We start from the raw sequence: 13,382 nt of genomic DNA on the forward strand, positions 1-13,382 counted from the left end.
AATAACTACCATGACTATTTTTTTTTTTCAACTCTTCAAAAAGTAGCTATAATTTTTTATAGCAACCGTTTAAATGCTTCGTTAAACCATTCATTATTTCATGAACGACGAAAGACGTATTAGTGTCAGCCGTTAAGTCTTCTGTGACGTCTTCTTTGGTTGTAATAACTGGCTCATTACGCTTCTTACAGCGGTTTTAATTTGTAAAAGATTGCCGTTTTCCATGGAGGCTTAGCCGCCGCCATCGTCGTCGTCTTCATTGTCAATATTAATCATCGTTGTGTTGTCGTCTTTATGTAAATTGAAACATTAATTTTACAGCCATGAAAAATACATAAATAACAGTTGTAGCATAACACTGTGACAAACAAATGTGATTAATTACAAGTTCCTATACCGAGAGTATCTTAAAACGGTTATGAAGTTCAATCACTTTGCTGAATATTCTTAGTAGGCACTTTGGTCCACCTCGTCTCTCGTTCGTATACTGTACCAGGGGAAGCATTTCCGACTAAAAGGGCAGACGTTGTATTTTGACTACAGCAAATGTTCGAAAAGAGAGATCATCCCACATCAAAGTTCAGCATTTTGTAATGAATCGCATTCTTCGCATTAAATCACCAAACCTCGAGTACTTATTTGTGTGTCTGAAGCCAAGAATAGGTTACATAAAATGTGCTCATTCATTTCTTACTCATGGGCTGATCATTGGTCCAGTAGTCAATAGTTCCGACCTGAAGATTTCAAATAACTATATGTAACTCTGAATAACTATCCAACAGCTTTCAAAAGCTTGAATACTCACTGGAGAAAAGCTAAATTACCAATAAATATTGACCGATGCAACCAGTGCAGTGTGCGTGCGATTAAAGATATGTCAAACTTAAATATCTCCTGCCGTAACACGGACAACGTCCCTCTGAGATGCATCCACTCCAATGACAACCCAAATATTTAACTTCATTCTGTATTTGATGATCCTTATAATGTTACATACATACATAGAGATGGTATTTACCGGGTATTTACCCGGTAAATACCCACACGGTGGGTAAATACCGGGTAAATACCCATTTGTGAGTATTTATTTGGGTATTTACTATATTGAATCGCCAATACAACATCTTTCACCCTATTTCTGGGTTTAGGTTGTGAAATCATTTCAAAATGGATAGTTTAACAATACTTTAAATAAGTGGGTAAATACTTGGGTAAATACCCGAGTACTTACCCAAATATAGGGTAAAAACTCTTTATCTGCCGAACCACTTGACGTAGGATGACAAAATTTGGCTCAAAACTTTCTTATATCAATAGTATTAAAGGTATTGAAAATGGAGTCCCTGGGTCCATGTTTTGATATAGCCCCCATATAGCCGTACCTCCCGATTTAAGGTATTTTTCACCTATTAGCCACATTATACAACCAAATTGGCTGTGATTTGGCACAGTGAGTCAATAAGTATAAAATATCCTTGCAAACATTTGTCAACGTAGGTCCACGATTTATCATAGCCCCCATATAAGGGCACCCCGATTTCGAGTATTTACCCAAATATAGGGTAAAAACTCTTTATCTGCCGAACGAACTACTTGACGTATGCTGACAAAATTTAGCTCAAAACTTTCTTATATCAATAGTATTAAAGGTATTGAAAATGGAGTCCCTGGGTCCATGTGCAATTTTTTGCAAGAACATTTTAGACATATTGGGAACTCACTGTGCCAAATTACAGCCAATTTGGTTATAAAATGTGGCTAATAGATGAAAAATACCTTAAATGGGGAGGTACGGCTATATGAGGGCTATACCAAAACATGGACCCAGGGACTCAATTTTCAATACCTTTAATACTATTGATATAAGAAAGTTTTGAGCCAAATTTTGTCAGCCTATGTCAAGTGGTTCGGCATATAAAGAGTTTTTACCTTATATTTGGGTAAATACTCGAAATCGGGGTACCCATATATGGGGGCTATAAGAAATCGTGGACCTACATTGACAAATGTTTGCAAGGATATTTTATACTCATTGAGGACTCACTGTGCCAAATTGCAGCCAATTTGGTTATAAAATGTGGCTAATAGATGAAAAATACCTTAAATCGGGAGGTACGGCTATATGGGGGCTATACCAAAACATGGACCCAGGGACTACATTTTCAATACCTTCAATACTATTGATATAAGAAAGTTTTGAGCCAAATGTTGTCAGCCTATGTCAAGTGGTTCGGCATATAAAGAGTGTTCACCCTATATTTGGGTAAATACTCGAAATCGGGGTACCCATATATGGGGGCTATAAGAAATCGTGGACCTACATTGACAAATGTTTGCAAGGATATTTTATACTCATTTGGGACTCACTGTGCCAATTTACAGCCAATTTGGTTGAAATATGTGGCTAATAGGTGAAAAATACCTTAAATCGGGAGGTACGGTTATATGGGGGATATATCAAAACATGGACCCAGGGACCCCATTTCCAATACCGGATGTTCTCTTGATATAAATAAGATTTGAGCCAAATTTCGTCAGGCTACGTCAAGTGGTTCGGCAGTTAAATAGTTTTTACCCAACATTTGGGTAAATACTCGGGTATTTACCCAAGTATTTATCCACTTGTTTAAAGTATTATAAAACTATCCATTTTGAAATGATTTCACAACCTAAACCCAGAAATAGGGTGTAAGATGTTGTATTGGCGATTCAATATAGTAAATACCCAAATAAATACCCACAAATGGGTATTTACCCAATTTACCGGGTATTTACCCATTGGGTATTTACCCACTGGCCATCTCTATACATACATGTGGCTGTAAAGCTTGCGTTCAATTATATATTTGCCTACTTGTACAATAAAAGGTTTTCAAAAGGTTTTGCATAAGGGTTTTTATTGCCTTATAAGATTTTAACTAATCTTAGGTGAAATTTCATCAAGATATGATACACGAATACCAGGATGTAAAAAAGTCATAACCCTAGTGTACATACCGCTGTGACTTTGGTGCCGTCTTGAGCTTTTGGAATTCCGTGCTTAGTTTCACATTTTGTACAGAGAACGAAGACACTCCTACGATAATAAGAGCAGATTGCCACAGGTCACCAGACATAAGCCGGTAGGATAAATGACGTGTCCTGGCAACCCGTAATTTACCATTGCTCAAACCACTTATCATCATCGCCTTCGTTAATAGACCACCAGACTTCATATCGTCACCTGAAATGCCCAAAGACGTAACCCTCAAAGGGTTACGTTAAGGGTTCGTCGTTGGGCATTTAGGTGACGATGTCCTCTGACCCCGTGATTTTCTGTATCCATTCCCTTCTTTTGTAACGACAACTTCCCTCTCTATTGCTTGGATAGCTTGCGTCGGACCAGAGTCTGTCACAGAAATTTAGGGGTCACATTCGACACTACTTTCATGAGTGCGCGCACGCCACAGCTATCTGCGACAAACTGAAAAGTAGGAACAAGGTCCTCAAGTCCCTAGCCGGCAGCACTTGGGTTGCAGATAAAGAAACCTTGTTGACCACAGTGAACCATCTACAGGAGGAGGCAAAGATTCTTCCAGTAAAGCAACACAATGAGATGCTTTCGTTCCAGTACTTGATTGGGTGTTACCGTGAGAGCCATTCTAATCACCATCTGCTGGCTAGGCCCCACACATGCAGGCATATCAGGAAGGATATTCATGCTCTAGAGAGGGAGGTCCAACAATGTAGGAGCGAACCCCTAGATCAACAGGCATATCAAGCAGGTTTAAATAGTATTCACACGGATGCAGTTGCTAAGGCCATAAGCTAATATAGTGTGAATAAAGTCCTCGCTGAGGAGCGTCAGCTGCCACAACAACCTAGAGTGGTTTTGGCTCAACCACGCTCGGGATATTGCAGTCGCCTAAATTCATATTGGGCGGAAATCGACCGCGCCATACAAGACATCTGCCCAGTATGCGGTATGGGCCCCCACGACACAAAACACCTTTTCAACTGCCCAGCAAAACCTACTCATCTAACTCCAGTGGATCTGTGGTTACATTCCATTGCAGCAGCCACTTTCCTGGAACTGGAGATAGACCCAGAGCCAGATTGAAAAGAGGAACGAACATACAAACATATTAATAAACACTGTTACAACAACAACAGAAATTTATGTTATAGTGACCGAAAGAGTAACAACCCAGCAAAATGTTCGATGCCAAAGATGCCATTCAATCATGGGTGCAAGTAATCTGGCATGTCATCTTTTTAGCATCTTTATCGATTAATTTTATATGAGCGTGGACCCCAAAAGATGCTATACATTTTTGGACCCAAAGCATTTCATTTACACCAATGCTTTGATATGTAATTTTCACCAATGCTTTGACATGTCATTTTCACCAATGTTTTGACATGACATTATCATTACGACGAGAGTTTTAACAACGTTGGTTGTGATTTGGAGTCTCCGACAACATCAAGCCTATTGTAAATAATTAATCTGATATATTTAGAAAAATGTGTTTAAATAAAAACACAAAATTCATCTCTATTGGATCGATGGAATGGGTTCAAATGCTAATGAAATGATCGGATCTTTCACGACTTCCTTTGCATGGGTTCAAATGCTAATGAAAAGATCGGATCTTTCACGACTTTGTTTGAACCAGTGCAAAAGATGCCATGAAATCACGTCATCGCATGGAACCCCTCCCTTCAAATTTTGCTGGGAACACACGAATATTTGGGCTTTAATCAAAAGTTTGAGTTTTATTAGGGTTTTGTTTGTGGTTTGTCTCTGACAGGGTTCGGAACTTAAATAGTTACTCAGCGTCGGCCACGCCCCTTGGACTAACAGCGGTGTTCCAATCGGGTAAACCGGCTGGTTTGCCTAATTCGGGGTTTGGTGGTAGATCCCTAGTGAAGTTCGAGCTAAGCATTCCCTATTGTCCGTTTGTTGGCAGGGAGTTGGGTTAGTACTCCTACTGAAGTTCGGAGGAGACCTGGCTAAGTACTCCTTATTGTCCTGATGCTCGTGGAGACCAGGATAAGTACTCCAAGCGACGTACGGGGAAGGCTTTGCTAAATCCTCCTTATTATCTTGTTACTCGCGGAGACCTGCATAAGTACTTCTAGTGACGTTCGAAGAAGACCTGGCTAAATCCTACTTATTGTCCGGCTGCTGACAGAGACCGGGATAAGTACTCCTAATGACGTTCGGAGGAGACCCGGTTCAGTACTCCTTACTGTCGGTTGTTAGCGGAGACCTGGTTAAGTACTCCACTGGGTTGGTACGTATGTATGGAAGAGGTTGAACCTAAGGGACTTAACGGAGACAGCTCCTAAAAGGGGTTAAACGTGAGGGGCTACGAACACCACATCGGGTTAAGCGCGGGGTCCGAGATCTAGATTGGGGACCCAAGGGCTACGAACACCACAGAGATTAAACACGAAACGCAATTGTAAACGCAAGGTTTACGGACACCTCAGAGGGTTACACACGAAGCGCAGTTTTAAGTCGAGGACCCAGGGGTTACGGACACCTTAGTGGGTTTGACCCGAAACGCAATTCAAAGCCGAGGACCCAGGAGTTACGGACACCTCAGAGGGTTGGACACGGGACGCAATTCTAAGCCAAGGACCCAAGGATTACGGACACCTCAAAAAGTTAAACGCGAGACACAATTCTAGGCCGATGACCCAAGGGCTACGCACGCCACAGAGGGGTAAGCGCGAGGGAAGAGTTCTAGGTGGGGACCCAAGGGCTACGGACGCCATAGAGGGTTATGCGCGAGGACAGAGTTCTAGGTGGGGGACCCAAGGGCTATGGACGCCACAGAGGGTTCAGCGCGAGGGGATACTAAAGTCTAAGAGAAAACACCACTCTAACTCACCTGGGGTACTTTGTTCCCGCACTTGTTTGCGTCACTGGTTCTCTTCACGATTGAATCCCTCTTCAAATTTCGGCCGTCCTTTTATAGGAAAATCTGGTGATACCTATTACTCCTTAAATAATTTAATTAAAATTTGGGTTTTGGTTTTAGGGAAACTATCACCTTCTGTTAATAGGTACCACCTATTACTCCTTCGTGGCCTTGGTTTTGTCGGGCAGTGAGCCAAACGTTCGACATTTGAAAGGAGTAGGTACCATGAAGACCCAAGAGTTAGGGAACATACTCTTAATGTTAACAGGCTAATAGGAGAAGGTGCAGTGGGTTGTGCGGGCCTGTGACGCATGCTGGGCGGATGTTTTGCACGGTGTCATGGATCCTTTCCCTATAAGAATTCAGACGTCTGCACCATCCCGAGCGTAGATGTAGGTATGTGCTCCGAGAACCGCATTCACACGATAGTTGTTTATGGTATCAGCGACTGCATCCGTGTGAATTCTATTTAAACCTGCTTGATATGCTTCTTGATCTAGGGCACTGATGCTCGTTATCGAAACAACAACAAAAGTTCTCATTGTTCTCATTTCCGTTATTAAGTAATGAAAGACTCACTTAGAGAAATAAATGCACAAAATATTGATGTAGGGGTTCTTTCGAGATCATGAAGATCCCGCCTGACATGCCTGGTGGGGGGGTCCTTTCCATCATATCGTCACCATTAATGCCCGAAGACGTAACCCACACGCAAATCGAAATCCGCTTTTTGATGGAATCTGATACATAAAGCTAAAATACAAGCCCTGGCAACATTTCAGGCTTCTACGGTGAAAAATAATGATCCCATTCAGAAAATGGGATAAAATTGCAGATTTTGTTGTAATGGAGGATCCCAAAGCTATGCGTTTCGGCGGTTTTCGGTTCATTACTTACACCCGTTCTTACATGAATGATAATGACCAAAATATTCGCCTCCATAAGATTGATATTTTATAAAAACAGTTTTCATTTTATAACGTTTTTTGCTTCTCCTTTATGGTTTTGAGGGTTACGTCTTTGGACATTTCAGGTTACGATATGGTGTTTAGAATGGCAAAAGTTCTCATTGTTCTCATTTTCCGTTATTTAGTCAAGGAAGACTCTCTTAGAGAGATAAATGCACAACATATTGATCTAGGGGTTCTTCCTATATCATGAATATCCCGCCTGACATGCCTGGGTGGGGGGTCCTTTCAATCATATGGTGATTAGAATGGCTCTCACGGTAACACCCGAACAAGTGTTGCAACCAAAGCATGCCATTGTGTTGCTGTACTGGAAGAGTCGTCTTCTTATGTAGATGGTCCACTGAAGACATGAGGAGGCACCCTGTTGCAGTTCTCAGGGCGGCATTCTGGTGTGCTGTCCTGCTTGCGGAACCCATTCTAATGATCAGCAGCTGGATAGCTATTTCTGACGCTGTGAAGGACTAAAGCCTGAAATGTCTTTGCTATGGGCCTCAAAAGCGAAATCGGTCTCTACGATTAACCTTTGCTGGCATCCTTGCATAGCTTCAGCAGGAACAATATAGTGGACAGGCTTCCCACGCCCAGATAGAACAGGAGAGGACCTCTAGATCAACGAGCCTATATTGCATTGCATGTTTGGGTAGCATTCACACCGATGCAGGAGACCATACCACATCCATTGCAGTAGAAGAACGTTATCTGCCAAGGCAAATGCTAGAGGTTTTAGCCCAATTAAGATCCGGATGTTTCAGCCGTTTCCATTCGTACCCTGCATGTGAGTTGGGACCGCACGACACGCTGCAGCGCAGCTCCTGATTCTATGTGTATGCAGCCAATGCAGGATGTAGATTTTTTAAAACTGGCCTCAGAGGAACTTGACTTACCACATCTTTTAAATGAAATAAAAATACATAAACATTTTTTATATTTTTGTACTGAACATTTTATTCAGTAAATGCACACGATTTCTCTTTTTGGAGAGAACCAATCAAAAATTCAATCTACGAGAAATTCGAGTCACTTACATGCTAAAACACACTCACATAATTATTCCTATATACATATGTATAAGTAAATACACATACATACATACATATAAATTCCTATATGGATACATGGCGGCTGATGATTATTAGAGATGCACATATTCGCCCGCACACACATGCATGCATGCTATACATGCAAAGCTCTGGAAATATTTACACAATATAAAATAATAACAACAATAATGAGCAGAAAGAATCAAATTTACAAAAAAAAAATAGTAAGACCTTTTAGGAGGACAATCAATGCCTTTCTCCTTCAAGGATCCACTTTTTTGTTTTTGTTTTTTTAAGCGCAACAACTCATTTGCACGCCACAAGCAAGCGAGCGAGGAGAGAGAGCAAGTGATAGTATCCTGGCGTATGCAAATGAGAAGCAAAGCTCATTTAGAGTTGACAGAGAATAAATAAAAAATATGCTATCGATGAGAGTGAGAAAGTTCGTGAGTAATGAAACTAGAAACAAAAACAAATAAGTTAATAACACTTAAAACAAAAAAAAAACTAAACTTTAACGACGAGACAATTTGTCTGTCCCATCTTCGAAGATAATCACATCAAAGTCCGGAATACGTTGTGCTTCGTCGTCGTCGTTGTGTTTGGGGATGAGGCGACTTCACTCCCCCCCGCAACATTGGTTGGTAACTAGAAATGCCTTTTCGCTTGAAGGTGGGTGGTGGTGGTAAGGGCTTCACAGTTGTGGAATGATGACTTAGTGGTGGTAACCGCCATAACCATAGCCATGACCAATGGCTACTGCTGGAGCAGCATAGGCTACTTTTGCAACTGCTGGGGCGGCCACAGCAACTTTGGCAATAGCAGGGGCAGCTGCAACAGCCACAACAGGCTTGGCAGCAATAACAGCTCCTCCAGATTTTTCCACAACAGCATTGAAACCATTGATGTGATCCGCTGTGTAGGTTACCTGAAATACCGAAAAAAAGCAAATAAAATGGTTTAGCTTTCATTTGTAGTTAAAACTTACCTTGCGAATGGAACCATCAGCTTCTGTCAGTGAATAACTACCATGTACCACACCATTTGACAAAGATTCATGGGCCGATTTGGAATCACCGGTAGAATGATCTGATACACCATAGGAGAAGCTGTATTGTGGATTGGGATCATATGGTTCGGGTTCAACAGCTTTAACAATGGCTGGAGCAGCGGCAACAGCAACCTTTGCTGGCGCCGCATAGGTAATGGCGGGTGCTGCGGCCACAGCTACTTTAGCTGGAGCAGCGGCATATGTAACTGCGGGTGCGGCATATGAAACTGCAGGAGCGGCATATGATACGGCTGGGGCGGCATATGATACTGCTGGGGCGGCATAAGAAATTGCCGGTGCAGCTGCATATCCATGACTAATGCCACCACTGACAGGCACCGAAATAGCCATCGACAAGGACACACTGAGCACCAAAAGCACCTAATTCCACACACAAAGCGTAAGGAAACGGTTTATTTAAGACCAATGAAGAATCATTATGAAGATGGTGATTGCTGGTCCATCACGAAATCCTTACCTTTTTAAACATGATCGATTTATTATTTGGTCGTCTCTGTTGCAAGGAAGCCTCAAAGCTGTGGAGCTGTTTCTGCTTTTGCTGTTCGCTAGCAAATATCTAACTTTGGTTTGAGATGCATTCTGAAAGAAGTTTCCACTTTTATATACCAAGGAATGTCAATCTTGCCACACAATGACCATCTATCAACAAATCGGCGGCGAGAAGCTCACAGACACTAAAACACACACACTTATACACAGGCTCAATTTCAGCTACTGTATACGGATGATGTGGAGCTTCGAAACATGGTTCGAATGATGGCAGACAGTACTCTTAAAATGTGATAGACGCAGTGTGTTGACCACCAGCTCTAGTAACATACTTTAAAAGAACACAAGCATTGAGCGCCAACAAAAACGACAACAACAATAGTTGGACATTCATTGTTGGATTTTCCGCGAATCAAAAAAGATTTGAAAGATCTGGTTTTGTGATATTGTTTTTGTGTTTTGTGCTTTGGCGGATGATTTCTTCATCGTTCGGTGATTGTGAGTGATTCGCGTTTATTTTTTGTTTGTCTCTTTGTTTTGATTTTTATGTGTTTTGTTAGTGTTGTTTTTTCCTTCTCTCAGCCTTTTTAAAGCCAAACTTTTCTTGTTCAAATCAATTTAAAAATGCCTAATCAACCAAGCCCCTGCTAACAAGATACGCGCATGCGCGAACTGATTTATTTAGTTTTCCGCTGCCAAAACGCACATTGTCAAAAATATCAGAGTTGTCCAAACTTAAGATGTATACAGAATGAAAAGAACATGACAGAAGAGACAAAGGCGGACCTTTAATATACTCAGCCTTTAGGCTACACTTTGATACGATAGAAATGTACCCCATCGAAATAGTGGTTTTAAACCCCAAGTATGTCCATACTTGGCACATCGTAATATTTCCACCAAACCCAGAGATAATATGACACCATACGCGGGAAACCTACCACATCCGTTGTCGATAGTGTATCAACACCGTTTGTACTCGAAATGAGCACGCCGTTGTCAATTTGGCAGCGAGATGTTGTCAACGGTTTCGAGAAATAAGAACGTACCTTGGCCAAAGTGAGCCGAGCCGAGGTAAAAATATTGAATATACGCTTGCTCTCATGTTAACACCATACGGTGTTGATTTTGAATCGACTTTTTCCCTCTGTGCAGATATAGAACAACGGTGCGCTTTAACTAGATTTAAATAAAAGGTGCTTACACCTGGGAAGTTCTTGCGGATTCTGAAACTACATTGTTCGTAGACGAGAAAAATCAAAAAACAAAAAATCGCCGGAGGGATCTTCAAATAAATCGCGGTCAAAGTTCGCATTTTTAGGTTTTCACGATTTTGCTTGGAAACCGCGAGTCGTATCTTAATGCGACTAAAGAGAATGTTGTAGCAGTGAAAATTCTCTATAAGATTGACCTTTACGACTTTTTCCTATGATTTACCATTTTTGAGATGACTGACTGTATCGTCTCCTTATAAAACAATGCCATGACTGCAATTCCCCAACTTAAACTTATATATCTAAACAATTAAAAAAGTATCAGTCGGCTTTGCCGACAGAGATATACCCTCAGCCTGTGTATATTGAAACAATTTTTTTCCCAAAAAACGCATTTATTTAGGGAGTTTAAAAAATTTTGGGCGTTTGAACTGACAAAAATGTTGATTAGGATTAGAGATCAAAAGTTTTGCGGAGGAGATACTAAAAAGAATGGATCTCCAGCCACTACATATGGTACCATAGGGGTTTTTTACAACTTCAGGGATGTTTGCTCAAGAAGTATGGACTTGCCCCTGAAACAACTTTTACCATCGCAATTTAGGCAGCGAATGCAAGTTGCTTTAACAAAAATCAAAGTGATTCGAAAGCAAGCCTTAAAGTGAACATGTATCCGAAATTTTGTGTGTGATGTACCGGATGGAGTGGACAAATATAGTCCAAATTTGAACCTGATATATATCTGGTAGATATAATAGGATGTCTAAAGTATGGTCCAATTCGGCCACTCTCTTCAAGAGTTATCGTACGCACAGTTTTTCCGAACATTTTTGAACTTTTGTGGGGGAGGTACCTGAAGGAGTGGACTTATCTTATCTTCGAACTTAAACTATGTTTGGACAAAATATTACTAAGGCCAAACTTTGGACCGAATCGGCAGACCTGTTCGAGAGTTATTTTGCCCTCCAACCTCCTCACACGGTGTCATAGGGGTTTTTTGCAACTTTCAGGCTATTTTCTCAGGAAGTATGGACTTGCCCCTGATGAAACTTATACCATCGCTCCACGATGGGCAAAGTATGGACCAAATCGGTTACTGCCTTCAAGAGTTATCGTGCGCACAAATTTTCCGAACATTTTCGAACTTTTGTGGGGGAGGTACCGGAAGGAGTGGACCGATATAGCTCATCTTCGAACTTAAACTAAGTTTGGGCAAAATATTACGAAAGCCAAAATTTGAACCGAATCGGTTCATCCGTTCGAGAGTTATCGTGCGCTCCAGCCAGACAGATAGACGGACGGACATTGCTCAATCGACTCCAAATTGTCTGAAACACATTTCGTCCAAACATACTTGGGGTCTAAAACCATTATTTCGATGAGGCACATTTTGCCCTTATGAAAGTGTATATACCCTCGTTAGCATAAATGCTGAGGGTATACAAATGGTACAGCCTAAGAAAAAATCATACAATCAATCTTGTAGAGAATTTTCACAGCTATAAGATTTTCTCAGGTCCCATATCGATAAGACTTGCCGTATTCATACAAAAACGCGAAACCCTAGCAAAAAAAAAACCTAAAAATGTAGCTTCTTTATCTCAAAAATGGTACAACCTTTGAACAAATCATTAACGTCAATCTTATAGAGAATTTTCACTTCTACAACATTGACCGCGATTTATTTGAAAATCCCTCCGGCGATTTTTTGTTTGTTTTTTGATTTTTCTCATCTATGAACATTGTACTTTCAGAATCCGCAAGAACTTCCCAGATGTAAGCACCTTTCATTTAAATTTAGTTAAGGCGCACTGTGGAACATGTTGGAATATGTACTAATCGGGTACCTCCCACACAAAGTTTCCATCGACTTGAGGACCTTCTTCCAAGGTCTGATACAAATTGTTCCACAAACATCCCAAATGAGACAAGGGAGAAATCTGTTCTGATCTTGCCGCACAGGCTGCGGCTTACCCAACGACTTGAACATGCTATCGAATCTTACAGCCAGTATCTTGGGGTTGTTAGTGGTCCGAATCAGAATATCATAGACCAATATGTTCAGGGGGAGCCTCATTTCAGCCGTCCATATGGTGAACAGTGTGGCAGTGGATTTAGCGGGGGATATTTTCATTTACCTCAGGTGGAAGAACTACACTAAGTCAGCTATGCAGATATTTAAACTATCACATACGTCATCGACGATATGACCCAACGACAAGATCGTACACTCAATCGCATACATGACGATCGTGGAGATATCACCCCGCCCTGCTACACTCTATAGGTCTTCGACATTTTATTGCTGAAATCTATAAACGGCGCCCCGTACTGGGGTGTGTGCGATTAATTTCTGGGATCCTTGCTTAAGTAACAGGACAACCCTGCCAATTTCCCTGGCTTTTGGTACAATATGGGTGGCTAACGAAACATTGACGACACAAGTACTCAACTCAGGGTTTAACCATTACCATTGAAATTCCGTGTGGACTCAAGCAACGCTTTGGATGATTTCGCGTCTTGGACAACATCTGCAACATCGCTCATCATAAATTTTGGTGGTACCTCCTAGGCTATGAGGGGCTCTTATACGGTGCAGCACACTCCTCTTCGCCATATAACTTTCGGGGAGCTCTATTAACTACTGGTTAAAATCTCAGATCTGTCACGCCGTTTAAGGGGTT

At 41.3% G+C, this 13,382-nt stretch overlaps 2 protein-coding genes across 3 annotated transcripts in view; one reads left to right on the forward strand and one right to left on the reverse strand.

Moving 5' to 3' along the window:
- Positions 1-13,382, forward strand: part of LOC141404051 (neurobeachin-like protein 1) — a 285,955-nt gene that overhangs the window by 175,374 nt on the left and 97,199 nt on the right. The gene's annotated exons all lie outside the window — the stretch shown is intronic.
- Cpr64Ac (Cuticular protein 64Ac) lies at positions 7,940-9,464 on the reverse strand. The gene is made up of 3 exons (XM_073981891.1): positions 9,453-9,464; positions 8,912-9,355; positions 7,940-8,851 (listed from the first exon to the last, which is right to left on the reverse strand). The coding sequence occupies exons 1-3, from the start codon at positions 9,462-9,464 to the stop codon at positions 8,639-8,641; spliced, it is 669 nt and encodes a 222-aa protein (XP_073837992.1). The 3' UTR covers positions 7,940-8,638.

Source organism: Musca autumnalis, unplaced genomic scaffold, assembly GCF_047663935.1.
Source record: "Musca autumnalis isolate F117 unplaced genomic scaffold, ASM4766393v1 scaffold_4, whole genome shotgun sequence".
Lineage (NCBI taxonomy): Eukaryota > Metazoa > Arthropoda > Insecta > Diptera > Muscidae > Musca > Musca autumnalis.